The sequence below is a fragment of the Aythya fuligula genome, chromosome 8 (genome assembly GCF_009819795.1).
Source record: "Aythya fuligula isolate bAytFul2 chromosome 8, bAytFul2.pri, whole genome shotgun sequence".
Classification (NCBI taxonomy): Eukaryota; Metazoa; Chordata; class Aves; order Anseriformes; family Anatidae; genus Aythya; species Aythya fuligula.
In genome coordinates this window covers 29,694,235-29,715,774 of record NC_045566.1, presented here as the reverse complement: position 1 = coordinate 29,715,774, position 21,540 = coordinate 29,694,235, and the positions used below count along the sequence as shown (strand labels likewise).

The window sequence follows — 21,540 nt, the reverse complement described above, 5'->3', positions numbered from 1 at the left end:
TTGTAGGTAAGTAGGATTGCTGAGTTCTTAAAATTCATTGCTTCCACAAGAATTTAGGAAATTTTCTTTAGAAGCTTATTTTTTTTCCAAACATTTATTAAAAAAATGTTTAAAAAACTTACATTTTTACTGCCAAATGACCTCTGTATAAAAATCATGAGGAACATATAGCATTTAAAAGCTAGAATCCCTCTCACTTGTTAAGTTTATGTCTACTATTGGTGCTAATGCTAAACCAAAATTTTTAACCCATTTTTCTTTATTATCCATGAAATAAGTTCCTACAGAGTACAGTGTCTTAATTTTCTACTGTTTATGCAGCCAAATTTTAAAATGCGTATGCTAAATGTACCTAGATTTTGGAGTGCTGGTCCGAATTTTGAAGACATAGCTATCTCCATGTTTCAGTTTGCAATCTATCTCCTCAAAGGTAGCTATGAGGGATTTCCAAAAAACAAAAATTAATAAAAATCCCCTCACACACCACATGTCTGGACATATCAGCTTGCTCTTCTGAAAATATTGTCCGTACTGCAGAACAGAAATCTTTTTTAAAAAGTTGTAATAAAAAATCTGACCTCTTTTAGATCGTAAAAAGGTCTATGTATAAAAAGTGCAGAGTGATTATTTCCATATTGACCTTATTGATAAATAAAGTGTAAACACCAATAAACACTTGCCATTCTGGAAATCTGATATATTTCATCAGTAGAAAACTTTAGAATAACTATCTTGTGTTTTATAAACCTAAAGCAACATTATAATAGTAATCTAAACTGTAATATATTGCTGCAAGGATAATTATTAAGGGAAAACACAGCTGACATTTTCTGATTTATGCACACAATCAGAGATGGAGTCCAAGGACTGTGACATAATTATCTTCATGCTAACAATTTTTGTAAATCTCTTGACAGAATTTTAGCTAATTTTAAAATGCCTTCTGAAGATTAGCACTTAAAACTGTTGGGGAAAATAGCACAATTTATTAGCAAGGGTATAATTGTAAACCTTCCAAATACTCATTGTGAATATCATTTAGACAGTAACTCCTGCTCTAGCAGCTGGTATATAAGACTCCTGTTTATGGAGTCTTGAAACAACAGATAGAGTATAATCTAATTAAACAGGATTACATGCAAAAGAAAAATTATTAAAAACAGACTAATCAACAATTGCTATGAATTTGTAATAGCACTTCTACTTCTTCTTTTGATGTGAACTTATGTAACACTGTGCTTTATTACAATAAAACCTAAATACTCTTAACAGACCTCTCTTGATCTGGAACAGACTGTCTTTCTACACTGAAACAACACAAAAAGCTAAATTGTTCCATTGATCTTCTCTTCCAGACTTAAGCACCCATCTGCTATAGGGTAAAATGACTTATGTATTGCATTTATTATAATGTCGGTGCTTAAATTAAAGTTATTCAGTAGTCAATAGCTGTATTTCATATAGGAAGCCCCCTTAAACTATCTTCATATTGAGCAACTAAACAAAACAGATGCCATTTGCCAAAGAGTTAACAGCATTTGTTTTATCTACAGAGCATTGCTGAAAAACTAAACAAGAAAGAAAAAGGATTGTTTGATCCTATCTGCAAGATATTACAATCTAAACAATATCCACCTAGTAAATTCCTCCTTTCCATTTGCTGTGACTCATTCTCAAGGGGTTCTCATTCTAAACAGAGGGAAAAGCAGCTTAAAACTGGTACCTGACCAGCTGTTCACAAAGGAAAAATATGTATTTTTAAAATGTGTGTATATTCTTAGTATCTGCAGAAACTATATTGAGCCCTCAGGTATTTACATAACATTTGACAGCATGTCATTCATAATACATGAACATTTGTTGTAACAATTTTTTCATTATGTGATAGTCACATTGGCCAGACAGGCTCTTTGCGAAATGCAGATATCAATACACCAAAAATAGCAGACTTCCAACAGAAAACCAGCTCTAAGTGTTAGTAATCAAACAAAAATCAATAGAGAAAAATATTAAGTAGAACCGTGGGTGGCTGTAATCAATGCCTCATTAGCATAAGCATGTTATTTCTTTTCAGTTCATTTAGAGGAAAATTATTTTTAAGGCACTAAAAATAGTGTGCATGCAAACTCACACACAAATAACGCTTTTCCCCCACAAACAAGAATATATTGGTAAGACAGGATTCATACTGAGAAACTCCACTGCACGAGGTGTTTTCTGAAAGTCTGTATGCTTTTTGTTACTAATTACCACAAATATTGCCCATGTAACTGGTAATTCTGAAGTGGAAGCAGACAGTTTTGGAATTTGTATAGTTCTCTCAGTTTATAAAGTGATGCAGATAATCCTCAAAGACAGGTAATTATATGAAAGTTAATTACTTGTTAAACACACATAACACTTTAGTTTGCAATTTTACCGGGACTGTGAAAGTTCTTCCGATATGAGTTGGCATTCTGCTAACTTCCCTTTCATGCTGCTTCACGCACAAATTTTAAGTGGCAAATTTATAACAGCCTTCATGTTCACACAAGGGTATGGAATCTTGCTTGCATCCAACCTGCTGTTGTCAGAGCAGATGTAGACACCACGTGTTTTGGCAATGGGTAACACATGAGATAGCAGTGATACGGGGAAGATAAGAAAAGACATTCTGAAAGGATCAAGCATACCACACAAAGAATAACAGACCAAAGAACTCAGGAAAAGAATAAAAAGCTAACAATATGCAATAAAGAGGCACAGCTGGAAATAATAAATTGAGAGAATGCAGGTGATACCACTAAACAGGACATTTTATAATAGTCCTCCCCTTATGACTCATCTTTACAAGGCAGAAAACTTTGAGAACAAGAAAGAAAACTCTTGCCTCTTCCACCTTTTTACTCATCTTCCTAGAACAAATATTAAATCTGATCAACAGAGGAATGGGAAGACTTAGCAATAAGCTTCCAGCAATAAGGTCCCTCTGCATCCAAAGGACGTTCTTAAGAGTGCTTCCCGGTGTGGTGCTGGGCTCTGTAGAAGAGAGCAATACACATCATCTCTTAGAATATGATAAGAAGTTCATCTAGACACTTTATCTTTTAATGAGGCTGCTATCCTGCCTTTTTTTTACACTGCAAGGTCTGAGCACCATATGAGGGCCTTCACAGTTGTTGTTCAAGATACTATCTGGGACCCATTCTTGAACGTTGAATCCTCAAGCTCTCCAAGGCTCGCAGCATGAATTTACAATTTAATTCTTTCAGGGCATGCAGTCTAAGTAAAGAGACAGAGTCTCTTTATGCACAGTCTCACATAATTTCTAAATACCTTATTTTCAATTGACAGTGAAAATAGAACTGAAAAAAAGTTTATTAAGAAAACAAATATCCCAAATGCTATACTCCTTCCCAGTACTTTCCTGTACCTCAGCCTAGCTTTTCTCTTGGGATTCTTCACTCTGCTTAAGCAAATATTGTTCTCCTGACTCACTGAGATTAAATAAAATGAGAGTATGTAAGTAAAGACCAGAATCATATCGAGAATTAACATTTACAGAGCTCATAACATGGAAAAAAGAGAAGAATATTTAAAATGTGGGTAGAACTCTACTCCTAAGGAACAGATTGTGTTCTTGACCTTCAACAAAGAGCATAAAGATAAAACACGTACCCAGAAGCCCACGGTTTTGTGGTTTTGTTTTTTTCTTTTTTGAAACTGAATGACCAAGAACTTAAGGAATTAATCCAACATGTTTGAAAATACTGCTTAAAGGATCCCTCTTATTCTTCATCCATAGCTCCAGAATTATTGAATATAAAAGCTTTTCAAAAAAATAAGGTTGATGTTTTAAACAGCATCATGAAGTGATGGAGTCCAGCCCTATGCAAGGAAATAAAAGCAACGCACATGTTAGCAGGCTTGCTTCCTCAGCCCAAGATCCCTTTTCATCTCTTACAAAATGAGAACAACAGTATTTTGCAAAGGTTCCTCTATAAAACATTTTGAGTTTGTGTGCTCATCATGCACTACAGTTCCCTGTAGTTACCTCAGTACTCAACAAATTAACATGACAACTTTCAAAACCACTCATGCAGAGGCCTATCTGCCTAAGCTATTTGTCATGATTTGCATAAACCTCTTTACTAAATAAGCAAACTGAATAGGCAATGTCCTACCAAGGGCCACCTCTCCTAATCTTATAGATCTTATTGACAGCTACAGAAACAGACAAAAAAAAAAAAGCTGTAACAATTAGATAAGAATTTTTTTTTTTCTTGTATTAAGATCCTTTCCTCTGATTTCGTGTAGTACCAAGAAAGTAGAGTATATACACTTCTATTCTGGATTACTGTAATATCTAGAAATCAACATCACAGCATTAAAAATTACTTTGATAGCAGTGAAACAAGTTTCCTCATGTGATGGTTGATGGTACTTACCACAGGCGAAGCCAAATATAAAATTGAGACTAGATTTCCCCAGAGAAATAAATGGAAATATTAAGTTTACTGAAGTACCATCTACCAGACTCGAAGGCATAAGAATTAGGAAAACAGCTGCAGCCAGCACAGCATAACCCTTGTAGCAAGACCCTGTTGTGGTTGCCTTACATGCTGGCATTTTATATCAGATTTTTCCATTACTATCCTTCCTCATGAGAAACTGAAGAACAATTTGACTTGTAGTAATCTGAAGCTTATTTGTATACTATGTGTTATAAACACCAACAAAAGGCCAACTCAGCTCTTGTGTTTTCAACTACACATTGACTCCAAACGAACTGTGGATGACAGCAGGATACATCATGAGAGGACATATGAGCTGACAATGCACGCATCTCTGAAAAAAAGATAGGTGACAATCTCTTCTATTTCCATTTGATTTGAGATTCAAAAGACAGAACTGACATACAGGAAAACAAGGGATTGAAATAAATTTTGTATTTAATACAATCTAAAATACTAAGTCAGAGGAAAAAATGATTTTTTTTTCCCTTCAAATTTACCTAAAAATAGTTAAAAGATTAATACATTTGTATGCATTCTTTACTGTCCTCATCACTGACTGGTATCTAAAATCTTACTGTAACACTACAGGCTCCACATAGAGTAAGACAACGGTCTCCGTAATTTATACGAAGTCAAAGGAAAGCAATAGAAGCATCACTACCACACTCATGAAGCTGAAAATCATGTACAAGAATGAAAAAAAGAACCAACAAATTGTTTTTCTGGGAACCAAAACTCTTTAACAGTCAACACAATTACATATTTTTAAATATGCATCAAACTAACTTAATTTTTAGTCAAAATGAAAGCTTACACTCACTGCTAAAATCATAGCAAGATAATAAGTCTGGGAAAAAGAAAAAAAAACACAGAACAGGACAGTATAAACACTGTTGCTGTAATATTTTTTATAACCCCTCAGGATTTGGGCAGAAAATCAGAGGTATAGGGCTATTACACTAGCTGCAGATCTTATAAAGTTATCACCATCTGTTCTGTCATCTATTTACAGATACAGAGCCATAATCAAAAACTAAGTAAAAATTTCTCAAATAAGCATAATTTTCTTCAAATAAGATACTGGGCATCTTTAATAAACTTGAGACTCTCCCAATTCAAACAAAAGGATAAGCTGTATCTGTTTCTTTTCTGTAGGAAGTGACACGAATGAGAACTCTCCCATACACAGAAGCACACAGTTTATACACAGCTACATGCATCAGCAGGGCATTGAGAAGTGCTTTTTATAGTCAACATTAGAAAGAGTATTAGGAGAATGCTTCTGTAATGCTGCTTATTCGCATATCACTAGAAAACATCCAGGATAAATGTATACAGGTCTCAGTTCCATTTACCATCTCAGAGCATCCAACACCTCAGTATTACACTGTGCTCTCTTCTAGTTCTGTGTTCCATTTACAGTCTTATTTGTAAGGTTTTTATCCCTTTAGAAGATTTCGTGTCACCACCTGAATAACTTTCATCTCCAAAAGCTTCTGGCCTGTGTTTAGACACCTCAGACTGCTGTATTCCCCTTCTTGTCAGTCTCTTAAAAATTGTCACGTTCAAGATGAGGTGAGCAATACCAAGCATGCCATGAAGCACTAGAGAAGACCCTCCTCAACAATTCTCAAGGACACAAGGACATCTGATGACAAAATTCTGAAGAAGCCTAGAGCAAAGCTCCTCGGTACAAGCGCTCTTTGGAGGACTCTGGTTCAGGTCCCACAAATAACACTCCCCATGACAAAATAAAATGGAACAGCTGGGTGAAGTAGCACAGTTCTTGAGCTAATAAATTGGCTTTCTTAGCAGTGCTAGCTCCGTCATAGCATTTTCCTCACACGGCTATACTATTTTCAAGTCTAGAAGTGGGTCCAACTATTGCAAGTAAAGGGCTTTTAGTTCCCAGAACACCGCACAGAACAGATTTGCTGCTGCTTACGTGTTTAACTTGGAGAACGTGAACAACCCACGCTCTCCCTGCAACCAGAGCTTAACCTGGTACCCTCAGTGCAATCATTCACATTTTACAATAAAAAGCAGTAAATTAGTTTTGAAAGTACTATTTTCAAAGTTACACTAATCAGTATTATAAACAACACTGGAAGTCTTATTATAAAGTATTTTTCCTCTCCACAAAACACATTGGACTCAGTCCCCTGCTCCTGAGCATCACTGCTACTTTTGCATGTGTGCAAGTACAGCTGTAGGACAGAACAGGGTAGCTGCAAAGCAAATAGAAACAAAAAATCATTATCCTTTCAACACACAATCACTAATTTTTTTCCTTCTTGAAGCCATCTTCACCTCTAATTTTTAATTCTTATGCAGCAGTTTCCTCATTTCCCTTGTGTATGAACTGTTTGAGCTTTCAATTTTTAATTTTTCTTCAGTAGTACCCTTTCTTCCTTTTTTTTTTCTTCATTACTTGGATTTTTCCTCTCCTCTACTGTTCTGTTCCCCTTTATTTGTTTACTTTTTTCCCTGGTCCTCACTAATTATTTCATGTCTCAGTCTGTTTCATTATGTCATGGCTTTTCCTTTCCCATTTTTTAATAATGCATTCCTTTATTCTGCTCCTGCAGCTCTCTGATTTCTGTGTGCTTGCTTAACTATTACCCAAATGGCTCCAAGCAGGACACACTCAAACTGGTGAATAAATAAATTAAAAGAAAAATACTATCTGTGGTGGTGCACTGTTGCCTAGCAACACTCTGCACCTCTCCACAGCTTTTCTAGAGCCCTGGTGGCAACGGAGCTTTTCGGACTTATTGCTACAAATATATACAAGATCGTTGTCCTATTGTTTGTCCGTTCAGTAGCAAATAAATGCAGAGAAAAATACAAATGAGAAATAAAAACTCCAGAGGAAGAACCAACAATAGCACTTGTGCTTCCACAGCACAGGAGCTGCAGCGGAGTGCAATGGGTGCTGCCTCCTGCCTTCTCATGCACTATGCAATATGCGAGCAGCTTACATGTTATTATTGACCAGTAATACTACTGCCATGCCAGTATTTGACAAATGCAATGTGAATCTTTCTTACACAAATAACATCTGTGACAAATTCACCTAACTCACGGACTGCTACTGGGAATGCTTCAGTTGTTAAGACTCTCTGACTTCCTACAGCCTTGCAAAGTTGCTGCTGAAAGCTAAGAAAAGACAGTAAGTAGCCTCCAGATTGTATAGGATGGGAAAAGTGGTCCAAGCATTATAAAACCTGAAAATACAGTGGAATTATTAAAGAAGTTAAGTTTGTTCCTAGAGCTTATATGAAGAATTGTAAAAGACATTCGACATTCAACTTCAAATGTGATAGAAGCTAAAGCTAACTTTTTTTTTTTTTTTTTTTTTTTTTTTTAAGTTTATGGCATTCAGTCTTCAAAAGGTAGAATCAAATGCTCATTAAGTCCATACTTTAAAAAATATTGATGATTCACCAACAGCTATACCAAGTTTCAAAAGGATAGATACATGTATGAAGTCATCTTCCCTGACACTCCTGTTTATTCCACAGTATGGAAGACTCCTTCCAACAGCCAATGGCAACTTAGAAAGAAAAGAGTCTTTCCAATTTTGGGATGGAAATAATCTTTTTCCCGGGAACAAAAATTTTAAGGGTATTAGGACTCCTGGAAGGGGAGTCTAGAAATAAGCAATGTTAAAGCAGAAGATAAATGAATAACTTAGCTGAGCCACCTGTGATGAAGCCCTACAGAATGGAGAAAATGTTCATTTTACATATATGTTTATGAAATGCATCAAAACTGGTGTTATTACTTGGGAATTTCTGATATGTCCCAATCAGCCTTAAAGCAGTTTGATGCCTGCACAGCAGAGTATTGGTAGCATCAGAACACACACTTTCACAAGACATTTAACAGCATCAGTCTGCATCACTCAGCTACAAATTGTTAAATAGTAAGGAGAAACCACAAGTGATTCACATAGGTAAGGCTAGGAAAAACTAATATTCAGGTAACAATCCCTGTTTATTAATCATATTCCTAAAGTAGTGTTTGTGGGAATTAAAGGCTGAAGTAAGTGTACATACAGCTGGTTGGAGAACACAAGAAATCTTGGTGATGTAGGCCACCATAAAGCAAACATGGGCACTGTAAAGTCAAGCACTTAAATTGAAACATGCCTTTAAAAGAATATTCTTTCAAAACTTGATTTGGCCCCTTTGCACATATTCATTAAAACACTGGTATGACCATATGCTATTTTACACAGAATTTCTGTCCAACTCAGAACAGAGAGTGTTCACCTACTCAACAGCCTTGCAACTTTTGTACTTAGTGTGTAGCCTTTTTGTGCTCAGTGTGTAGCCTTATTTACTGCACACAATTCAAAACCATACTTGAAGGCAGAACTATTTTTTCCATGAACATTTCAATGGCACTCATCACTTTGGTATCTGAAGTGATTTAAAAGCAATTTATTCTCCTGTATACCACAGATATCCCCTTTTAACAGATAGCAATCAGCAGAGAAAGACTATCCAATAACTGTGAGCATGCTATGTCAGACACCTATGGTCCAAAATGTGAAAACATGTAAGTGACTGGAAGTGACAACTTGAACGATCAGATTTGGTCTCTTGCTTTCACATTCAGTTATGTCATGTAATCTTTTGTATATGAAGTGAGGTTTTTTGTCCCCACTACTGCTACTGAAAGACCCTGGCACAATGTTTCACTGCTCTGATCATTAGCAACCTATTCTCTTCAAGGCTTCATTTATGGACAGCTAAACAATATCTTTGCATCATTATGCTAATGTTGCCATCAAATTATTAAAAATTTCATAGTTTTCTGAGAACAACAGTATACATTTTTATTCTGCTAGACTATCCACACTCTTCTAATTCTCCTCTAATCTCATCTCAAAAAACAGGACTTTCAATCCCTTGATAACTTTAACAGTTGATAGAAACTGAGAATGAAAATGCACTTTCTCTGCCTATCTCTACCAGAAGCAGTGGATCTGATTACCCTGACACTGTACTTGACTTTTTCATGTTCTTATCCAGTTGATGGAACAACCACCCTATAATCAGCTGGTATTTCTAAATCACCTTCCCTCTTAATTTCAACCATTAAGCTTCTAGTCATTCTTATCCTCAAGCTCTTGGCTGTACAGGCTCCTAAATGCACTATTAAATTTATTCGTATCTTTTTATTGTTATTATTCTAAACTTCAGTGTCTTATAGTTCTTTTTCTATGATGTTCTAGTTCCTTCTGTATTGACAATGTCTGTCAACTTTCAGGTAACACGCTCCTAATATTTATGCCAAGCTCATTAATGAAAATACTTCAACAATCTCTGCTAAAACCCAGAAGCAACTTTTTCAGCACTACTCACTATAATTCCCTTAAGCCAGTTCCTTATCTATGTTACTATGCTAATCCAAGCAGACAATACTTCATTATTAACTGGCAAAAAATAAAAAATAAAAAAATCATGTCAGTGTGTCATGATCTATCCCTAACAATAAAGCCCAACATATCTCGTTCCATCTTATATTTGCTTTAATGAATTTAATAAATCTTTGCTTTAAAACTTGTTTTTGAAGGTTTGCTCATTCCTGATACAAGATAAATTTGGGTTACACTTGCCCATCAGTTCTCCATCTTTTAAAATATAGAACTTTGTTGGCTATTCTTTAATCCAGTGCTATAACATACAGCTTGATTTATTTAACAGTCTTACTCTTAGGCCTGTAATTTCACCTTTTTTTTTTTTTCCTCTGTGATCCTTTTATAGACATTTTTCTGTCCCCTTGATTTCAGTGATGAAACTTGCCAAGTTTTTCTCTGTCCTGTCCAGGGTACTTTCCATTTCTGAACTTGTTTGCCCACTAGCCACCTCTCCCATTATATTGAAAATAGGACAAAAACTTACAAAGATTTTAGACAACACCTACAATGTATAGTGCTATCTTCACTATTTTTCCTCTTTCTTTTAATTAACATAGCTTTAGAACCTTTTACGGTTTGTTTTATACTGCTGAATAACCTACTATTTGTTTTAATTTCCTTGGCCAGGTGTGACTCGACTTCTGAAAGTTCTTTTTCCTCTGTATTTCCTGCTTTGCTCATTTTTCTCCCCTACTTATTCTCATGTTCTTAATAAACTTTTTGAAGCTGTTTTCCAATTTAGTTTGAAACTCTTCTTTACAAGTTAGGATGCAGATTCTAAATAACTTTCACATATTTGAATTAATAACAACCTTCTCATAATTCATGTCTTTGAGCAGCTTAGTTCAGTTCAAAGATCTGAAGTTATCTTCTCTGTCTTATAAAATACAATAAAAAAAATAAAAAGGTTTATTCTTCTACAGGATTTACATTCAATTAACTCAGAAAACTTGACTAACATTTTGCTCTGTGATTATCTACTCTATAACTCCTCCCCTCTTTATGGCTAAACTCTTTCAGCTTGATACCTGAATTAGTAAAAGTTGAGGCTATTTTAAATCAGAAGAGCTAAAGTCAAATTTTAGGGCTATTATTAACAAAGTTTGTCAGTTATCACATCAAAGAATACCTGCACCTTACCGTTATTAGGATTTATGTTATTCTAGGCTGTATATAGAAAGTCAGTGTCTTACAATGACTTACCTCTCTGATAGCATTAAGCTTAGAAAGTTGTGAAGGTAACAGAATGAGGACAATGAACTTCAGAAAATATGATTTCAATGGACAGCTTGGTATGTCTCCTGAAAGATATACTGATTGGTAAAGGAAAGCAAGGGAGAGGGCAGACCCCAACAGAGATTAAATTAAACACACAAAGGAAAACTATCTGTGAGTAAAGCAAAGCAAAAAGCGCTCAGGCCTTTATGATGTTACTATTTCTCCCCATGGTCTGGATATCAAAACTGTAAAAGCGGGGAAACTATGACGTATACACAAGTAAAAATATATACATTTTAAAGTATAAATGAACATCAAAGGCACTGTAGGTATAAGATCAGAAAGCTAATGCACTAAGCAAATCTCAATTAATGAAGGAAAAGAAAAAAATAACGAGGAAAAGGTTCTATAAAGATGAAAAGGAGGAAAATAAAGAGAAGAGCAGGTTAAACAAGAAAGGAAAGCAAACAAGTGGTGCAGAGTAAATTGAATTATTCACAGCCTTGTCTGTTCTCTTTATGACGATGGCATGATATAGCCGTAATGACTACTAGAAGTGTTATTTTTAGCAAAAACATGAGATGTTTACATATCACTGAGTCATCAACGAAATATGTGAAGCAATCCACAGACCACTATCAATTACATGGACAGACTCTGAAGACTAGAGGTTCCAAGGGACCAGAAGAGACCAACATAATGCTTCCCTTTACAAAAGGGGGGAGCAAATAGCAATTATATCCCCGGTGGAAAAATGGAATGAATTTATCAAAAATGGTAACTTATCCCTAGTCCTCTTTAATTATATGCAAAAGGTTCCTTCTTATCTTGTGGCTCTCACTGAGTGCTCTGCAAGGCCACCTCCAATAAAAAAAAAAAAAAAAAAAAAAAAAAAAAACACACAAAGCTAGATCTTTCTTGACAGATATTTGTATAACCCAATTATAAAGGTATATTAGAGACTCGTCACTCTTCTAGCTGTCACAGAGTAGAATGAAATGATTTCTTTGCCTCACACACTGAACAATTCCACAATGTGCAATTCCTTCTGCAAAAGCATTGGATTGACATGTATCCAATTTATGGCCTAAATTCTGACCCCTTGTTTTCCTGTTCCCAGCATTAAAAAGGAACAGAAAGTTTTACTCAGTTATTGTTGCAGATACTTGCTGATAAAACTGGACAGGTCGGAGATGGAAGAAGTGACTGCAAAAAACATGAATGCATAGACCTGTGAAGATGGATGGAACTGCTGCAACAGGAATACATCCAGAAAGGCTAAAAGCAAATATGTTTCCACATGGCACTACCATAGCTCCAGAGAGTGGAGCAACCACCACTTTCTACTACACGAATATGAAGTTCACACACACTATATGCAAGGCTCTTTCTGAGGAGTCTTATCTATAAACCCAAAGAAAACCAAACCTGAAGACTTTGGAACAGAGGAAGGTCAGATGTGGTTTTGCACAGCAATCCAGGAAAGCCACAAGGTAAGAAGGAGCCTTTTGCAGGTGACTATAAAAGCACTTAAGTTGCCATCAGATAATATATAGAGTTTGATACAACTTGAAAATTTGTATAAAGGCATTAACTCTTAGCAGTCAAATTAGAAGCTATTGAGATATTCTAATAGAAAAACCTTATGACAAACTAAAATAAAACAGAAAATTAAAGGATTATTGTACACGTTTCTTAAAGCAAGGACAAGTGTTATCATATACAAACATGTAAACCACTTTATTCTAGTGAAATGGTTACGAATGCCAGCATATGGTATCGATACGAGAAAATGCAGAGTAATTAGTTAATCTAAAAAATGCATGAGCAGGAATTTGACTGCTAAATGATTAAAGTGGTACATTTTAAAATGTGTATTAATATTTAATTATTGACACTATGAGAAAAGAGAAAATCTCTTGATGTTACTTCTCAGCTCTTTCTGATACTCAAAGTAACCCATGTATTATTCATATGAATAGTTTGCGCATATACAGTCAATCACTAGTTATATAAAAGAATCATTCTCAAATTCCCTAATCACCTCAATAGATCCTAATGCAATATTTTCCACATTTGGGAATCAGAGCATTTTATTTAAGAAATCAGTCTGGCCACGATGAATACAGCGCAGCCTGAGCAGACATCAGTTCAAAGAATCAGATGTCAAAGTGCTCCCTCTAATGTCCCTTAATCATCACACCAATTAGTGGTTGAATAGTGATGTGATTAAAAAGACTGCTGCTATCCTATACCTATTCAGACTAGAAGAATTCTACATATGTTCTACCAATTAATGTTTGAATAGAGTAGCGATTAGACTGACATCTGCCATTGTATATCCATTCAGAAAAGAGCTAAACTTGCATATTCATATGCAATGAAGACAAAAATAAATATTTGCAAAGGTAAACTATACGTTTAGATTATAAAGATAATTGAGTTGATTTCCCTTAATGACTGTTCTCTGTTTTACAATACATGGTATTATTTTTTATTTATAAATATATCATCTTTCATCAATACATGTCTAGAAATGGCCAAATTATTCACTGAGAAAGTATTTATTTATTAAGGTTCCCAATTTCAGGCTTTGGGTGAACCAGGTTTCATACCCATTTGTTTGCATTTTGCAGTATTTCTGCTTACAGCCATTAGTCATTTGTGAACTGCTAACTTAATTATTCTGTTACTGTGATACCTGATTGGGCACAAAAATCACATAGCATTTTTCCATCTGACTAGAAGAGAATGCTTAGGAGTAACAAACTGATTGTAGCTGAGAAAGAATCATCTCATTTACTTTTTTTTTTTTTCCTATGCAAGTACGGAAATTTGTATAGCAAGAGGTCCTTATAAGCTTTCTTTTAAATATAAATTCCTTTTTACTGTTTACAGAAGTCACAGCCACAGAAACGCTGTCAAAGTGAAAAGCAGTTTAAAATTTTAGCCAGCTCCTGATTACTACTGTTTTAAGGGAGTAACCATGTCCACTAAAGCTAAAGAGCAACATTAACTGTTATATCTTACAATGAATTGGAGGTCTCTCTCCATATTTATCACAGACCAATTTGATATTTGCATCATGTTGCACATGTGATATATGGCATAATAATTCATGTCAAGAAGACGGTTGATATTAATAAAGAAGGGGGAGATGTGGGAGTGTGGCAAGCCCCGTGGTTGATGATAACATCAGACTCTTAACGATGAGGCCATCAGGAATGTAAAAGAGTTTAGAGGGAACAAAGAAAGGTGATTCAGGAGACTCCGTGGAGTCTCGGGTTGCTTGCTCTCCAGCCGTTAAGGCATGGAAGTTGCTGGTTGTTTGCTGTTGTTATATGCAAAGTTGTTTGACCAATGAAAAGTTGTTTTTGAAAAGGACTGCTGTGGGGAGAAAGGTATAAGAGGGGAGCCTGTCCTCGAGATTAAAAAAAAAAAAAAAAAAAAAAAAAAAAGGCAACACGATATAATGAAGTTATGTCATCAATAAAGAAGCAGAAGAAAGGAACGAAAAGGAACAGGCTAGTAGAATGGAGACCAGGACGGGAACAGGCACACTGATTGCCTCATGAAGATAGGTTCGGCCAGACTCAGCAAACCGCCCAAAGAAGCTCGTACAGCAAGGCGCTGGAAATGGCACTCCGGAGCTGGAGAGAAGCGGACACGCGCAAACAACTGCTTCTTGCTGGTAAGCAGTTGCGCATTATGGGGAATCATACGTCCTTAGGAACAAAGACTGTCCTGGTAACCTTATGGCTTATCCTCCTTATTAACAAGCGGACAGTTTATGAGCCTGAAATATGGTACCAAATTGAGGTCAAGGTGTGGGACTCTGCAACTAAAAGCGACAAGGTTGCAGTGGGCTTGCTCGGCACTTGGCGAGCAGTCTCTGAGGCCTTAAAGAGCCCTGTGGGACCAGTCAGAAACGTGTGGTTTGCCAGGCAGTGAGGGAGCTGCGGGCTCGTTCACTGATACGACTGCTACTCCATCGCCCCCCCCTGCTGCTACTGCCATTGCAGGCCTTTGCTGTTCCACCCCCTGGAGACCTGAATGTACCCAGGCCCTATTGGCCTTGATATGTTTCCCTTCGATCCTGGAAGAATAGGATGCATAAGGCCCAAAGACTGAGTTGTTTGAGAACTTAAAGCAAGACATATTGTTCCCGTGACTAGCCCTGAAATTCTCTGGTGTTTGTAATCAAGGAAAGGAATGGAAAATGGAGACTGTTAAGTGTGGAACTTAAAGGATTGTTAGTTACCTTTTCTGATTGTACATATGTTTAGGTGTACTCCGGTGTTCGTAGTCAAGAAAAGGAATGGAAAATGGAGACTGTTAAAAGTCATGGAAGATATGGGAGCACTTCAGTCCAACTATGCTCCCCCAAGTCATGGACATTAACAGTAATAGACTTAAAGGGTTGTTTGTTGCCTTTTCTGATTTTACATATGTATTCGCGTACTCGAGTTTAGTATGTAAAAGCAATGTTCTGTATATTTAGAATGTTTGATGTTCGTGTGTGCATGTTGGTAGAGCATAGACTCCCCACGCATCCAGCGCTGTTTACTCGTCTTTTATAAATATTACTAAATTCAGATTGAGTTGAGACTTCATTTATAACACACAGAAAAAGACAAAGTGAAGCATCTGTTTTTCTTTGGTGGCTGGAAAGAACTGTAGAACAATGAGTTGTGCCCAAAAGTTATAACCCTGCAAGAAACAGCTGAGCTTAAAAATGATTTTGTTCCAGAAAGAAAGGCTCATGTTGCACAATGTTGATCAGCTTTAGCAAATGTACGGACACAGAACAATACTACTACTGCTAGAAAATCAATAGTGTTAAAGGCTATGGCAATTAACTACAAACCAATTTAAACCCCATTTCCTTTTCATCTTTCTTTTTTGAAATACTTCCAACTCTTCCATCTAGAGCAACTTCTATTGCTTCTAAGTGCAGAAACTGAAGAAATTTTGAATACATAGGTGGGTTTATATCATCTTCTCACCTACCCTCAGTAGGTACCTCCAAAGTTTCTTTCAAGAAAAAGGCTGGAATATAATATCCTACTGAATTATCCATTGACAAGTGAATTTATTAAATTTGTGCAAGTAGATGAAAGCCACAAACCTGCACATGTACAAATAAAAGCAGAACTTGGCCCAGAACACTTAGAAACCCTGTTCATAAGCAATGACTTTAGTCTGCTGGGTGTAATGCAAATGAACACATGTACCCAGCTATTTTACAATTCAAAAGTTAGCGAGATAAAATACCTAGAAAAATGGAATTATAGAGAAATGGCAACAACAAATAGAAGCATATCTTGGATTTTTGAAACAATCCTGAATTACCTAGGAAACACTGAAATAAAAGTTCACACAGCATCTGCACTTCATTTCTTTGATTGGGTTTAATCTATTAAATCTATGATCTAATGTGACCTAAATTTGACACCCTTTTCAAAGATCTAGTATTAGTATAGGCAGCACAGTTTTCTATCTTGAATTTCTTCTGACCAACAGAAACATTTGTTTCCCCAGACACACTAGTAGAATCTATTTACACCACCTGCCAGCATGACTCAGAAGAAACCAAATGCCTAATGTGTTAATGCTTAGGTTTAGCAGCACTCTTACCAGGGGTGACTCAGCAATAACGACTACATATACTCTGATCTAAATCTGAGTTAAAATTTCTGGAGAAAATCTGACTGATAATGCTACTACAGCAATAAATCATTTTTACTGCAAAATTTGGTTGCTAAACACAGTAAATAAACAATATCATTAATTGAAAGTACAACTAGACTGTCCTTTAAAAGTGCTGAAGAAAGATACTGACACTCAGTTTCCACTTCAGAACTCATTTAATGGGCAAATGTGTCTCAGAGCAGAGTAGGAGTTAAAATTTCACTTGTGTAATTATTCTGAAGAAATATTTAAGTCTGCCATCTGGAAGTATATTAGACATTACAAAGTCACTGTGTGTATGCCTCAGCAGATGCAGCTTTTGTTCAGAGTTTTGGAAGGCTGTTAATTTAATTAGTTCTGTATTTTCATACTCCCACCTTCCCTCCAACAGTAATTCTGCAAAGGCAGCATTAGTCCAGTTTCAAAAGAATCCAAAACTAAAACCCTATTCCAATTTGAAGGAAATGCAAACAAGTGTTCTTCCTCCTATGGACTTCCAATAGAGTCTGACCTGTTCATTAACAGGCCTATCAGTTATTGCCAGTGGCGTTTTAGACCATAAGACAAAAAATATGCTCTATGTATACTTCTTAAAATAAGAAAACTGATGTAGGAAAGAATAGTAAAGGCTTCTATCACTTTGTTTTCACTGATACATCAACAATGATTTGGAGAATATAAAAAGTTTCTCACTTTTTCCTAATGACCTTTATATAATAGGATACCAGACAAATGTTTAGGTTTGATTTTAGAGTTTTGTGGAGCTTCCTCTGTCAGAAGGAAGCTCCATTTACTATGATCAGCTGCATAGTAAATCTTGCAGAGCAAAAATCAACTACATATTTCTAAGTAGAGAGAAGTTTGAGATTTATAAAAAGTAGGACCCTTACTGACCTAGAAATAAGGATTACTCTCTTACTATTTCTCCTAGCATGTTTCTTAGCACTTGCTAACTAAATGTGACATTTCTACCAGGCAATTCACATGAAACAGCTGTGATGAAGGTGTGTGATATACACATACAGATATAACATTTTGGGCATCTCTAAACTTTAACTCTGTAAGATGCAACATACAAACAGATGTCTGTCAGCACAGGGTCCCAATGACACCACAGATCACCATGCAGTAATGCAGAATTCTAGGACCAGGTTGATTATTAGATTGCAAACCTATGCAAAAATATCATCCTGTGATATTTGAGGACATTCGAAGTTCTTTCAATGGAAAATTCAGCTGAGGCACACAAACTAGCTATGAACTCGAAATCAGTTCTGTTTGCACAGCCCAACAATGTCAGGTCTGGGGACCCCAAGAACATTTGAGACACCATGAGGTACATGCAACTAGCAGAATGAACATGGGAAGAGAGACAGCTTCTGGAAAGCTATGCATTTTCACAATTAACTAGAAAAACCTTCAAATACCAAAATGTTATGATTTGAATACAAAGATAAAATATGGAAAGCTCAGAAATAATAGTGATCTTAAAGGCTAAAAGCTTTAGAAAATGTGTATAACACACTCATCAGTAAGATACAAATGTGTATGCTATAATCAAAGCTTCAACTCACTACAATAATTTCCAATGGAACAGCTGATGAGGTATCTGCCAGCCCTGCTACGTGGATATCTAATGCTCCTATCAAAGTTTCTGAAAACACAAGAGTTTACAGTATTGGTATCAGGATGCCTGAAAACTTAAGTGCGTAAACTGTAGCTGTCATGGAGCTGGACAAATTTATCAAAATAAAGTCATCCCTGTTCTGAACAGACTGAAACTATATTAGTTTCCAGTTATTACAACAATATCTACGCTAATAAATAAGAAAATAGAAGTGTCAGCTATAGTAAATAATAATCTTCTAATTGATGTACAAAGCTGGAAACTATCATTAACAGAGTATCACTAGAATACTATGTCTACACCCTTGGTTGCTCTTCCATGCAAATATTTGTTGGTCATACTGGATTCCTTAATTCTGAGAGAAAGTGAGAAACTTCAATTAAAAAAAAAAAAAAAAAAAAAAAAAAGGAAAATTTAGGTTCAATAGTTGACACTCTAGTTAGTGACAGAAGGTGTTTCGGTAACACTATTAAAAAACACCATAACTCCATACCCGTGAGGGAAACATTTTACAGATGAAAAAGTAATACTCTACTTAGAAGTCCTCTGAATTTAGAGGATTATCTAACAATCTGTAGGAGGATGGTAAAAACACTACAGACCTTCTAATCAGATGAGTGATCAAAGAGACAACAAAGTCTGATAGGTTTAGTCAAATATAACACAGACTAGAAATCTAAATATCTAGAGAGAAAAAGGCCATATTTAATGGTAGAAATACTGAAGATCATAGACAGCTTATAAGGAAAAATATATAGTCTAAAAACACCTATTTCCTGAAGAATAAACACACAAAAGCTAAAATCCAGAATCATGTTTTAAGCCCAGTTTTATGTATTTATATGTAATGTCCATACATGTTTACGTATATATAGTGTGTGTATATATATATGTAGCTGTATATATACATATATGTCTATATATATATATGTCTATTGTTTCCCTATTTCTGCACTGAAATAGTAGTACCCTTAGAAGTCTCTGAAAAGATAGCAAAGTGCTACTCTACCCATCATTACCCTTGGAAAATAAGAAACAAAAGGAGCAAGTGGGCAGCAGCCCTGCAGAGCACGTAAGAGGCAGTAGATGCTGACTGCCCAGGGACAGTGGCCAGCCCTGAGCCAGACGTGGTACTGACTGATACTTCAGACTAATCTGGCTCCATAACAAAAGGGGAACAAGTTGCACCAAGGACGTAGCAAATCACCAAAAAAGGAAAATGTATGGCATGTACAGGTTTTGAAGAAGTAAAACACTGCTCACAAAGTAACTTTTCATCGACAGAAACAGAACTGGGAGACAAAATTGGTACTGAACATGGGAAATTCAAGCCTGAATTTCTCATACAACAGAGAATTTACTCTCAATGGATTTCTTGCATATTCCAGATGCAATAATAAATGTCTACTTACTGAACAGCTTTTGTCAGAATTCCTTTTCCAGTGCTTCTTGACTTGTTTCTTCACTGCAGTTGAATAAAGAGCTGCATGAGTCTGTGTTCGGGGATTTAAAGCCAGAAGATTCTGTGGAAAGAGAACAGAAAATATTAAAATTTAAATTAAAAGTTCCAAAATAAGTTTGAAGATGCTTTAATCCCACAACACTTTTTTACATTGTAATGCAAAAACAAAACAGCTACAGTATTTTAGCATAACTTCATAGGAAATTGTTTAGATTTGTATTGTTCACAACACTTAGATTCTGAATATTTGAAGACATTTCTAGAATAGCTATAAAAGTCTTACACTTAGCAGCCAGTCATCTCTATGATAAGTTTTCATTCCTAGATGTTTGTTACATATGACATATGGAAGCATGCTATTCCATTTCATTATAACATTCCAAGTAAAATTTGTAAAGTAAAGCAAAACAAGCAAAAATATTTTAAAGCACCCATGGTATTGCTAGATGTTTCATCACTTCCATAAAAGCTCCAACTTCCCCCTCACAAGAACCTGCTTCTACACCTAGTGACCTGATGAGTTAGCTTCACCACGAGTTAGCTTCCTTTCTCTTACAATGCTTTTATTTGGTAGGACACAAACAAATGTTTGGAATATAGCAGTACTAAGTGATAGTTGTGTCTGAAGACACAGGCACAATGATGTTTGTAAAGTCTTTCTTTGGAGTAGTGTAACTCAAAAAGTTAAATCAGCCTTTCAGAACCCAACTCTTCAAATCAAACAAATGACAGGTTTCTGTAGCAAAATTGACCTCAAGTCAAGGGGCAAGTTTGAACAGTATGCAAGTGTTCAAAGACTCAGGTCTGAAATAGAGAATTAAAACAAGCATATTGTTGGTTGTAACTTCTGAAATAGTTTTGCAAGTTTTCCTTTAAAAGACTCAACCTTAGCACTATACTTCTCCACTGTGGTGAATAGGGTGTGCTCATTCTGTTACTATATGTCAAAGGTGTGTGAGACTGACACTGATGAACATGATTGATTATGAATATTATGTCAGGATGTTTCCTTATTTTAAAAGCCTGTTTGAGTGGGTGATACGGATGAAAAAGTAACCCACTGTATGATTTTGTGTTGATGTTTATGGAGACTATTTTTAAAGGGTCATGTTCTTATCAACTAATGCTTACTCTGAACTGATCAGCAATCACAAAGCGTAAGAGAAATCTCACCTACTTGAAAACTCCAACTGCAGATAGCATAGTCCAATCTAGTAATTCCCATCTCATCCAAAGCACACAGAAAGAAAACGGAGGGGTACAGCATTCAAAGAGGTAATCAACTACTTTGCAGCCTACATGCTGTTGACTTTCAGAAAGTGTTAGAGGGTGTAAAAAGATGCACCTCTGCAATTTCAGCGGTAAAGGCTCTGCTCTGTTTCTGACTGTTCCCCAGCTGAATACCTCAGGCAAGATGTGGCAACCAACTGCACTCAGTGGTGTTTTATGCTAATTTGTTTAATTCTTAATTAAAACAGAGCAGGGACATTCACATAAGGGATGTCACTTACAGCATCTCAGTTGCTACATTGATTTCTCAAGCTGATCAAACTCAGTTGTCAGAGTGCATCTGACTCATTGTTGAGAGGTCGGTGAGTGCCCAAATCACCCAAAC

The 21,540-nt window shown here is 35.9% G+C and overlaps 1 protein-coding gene across 4 annotated transcripts in view; it reads right to left on the bottom strand.

Moving 5' to 3' along the window:
• Positions 1–21,540, bottom strand: part of DPYD (dihydropyrimidine dehydrogenase) — a 341,675-nt gene that overhangs the window by 302,651 nt on the left and 17,484 nt on the right. For all 4 annotated transcript variants that reach the window (XM_032192196.1, XM_032192197.1, XM_032192198.1 and 1 more), the window contains exon 2: positions 19,876–19,986. In XM_032192196.1, the coding sequence (XP_032048087.1) occupies positions 19,876–19,986 (111 nt within the window). The remainder of the gene's footprint in view (positions 1–19,875; positions 19,987–21,540) is intronic.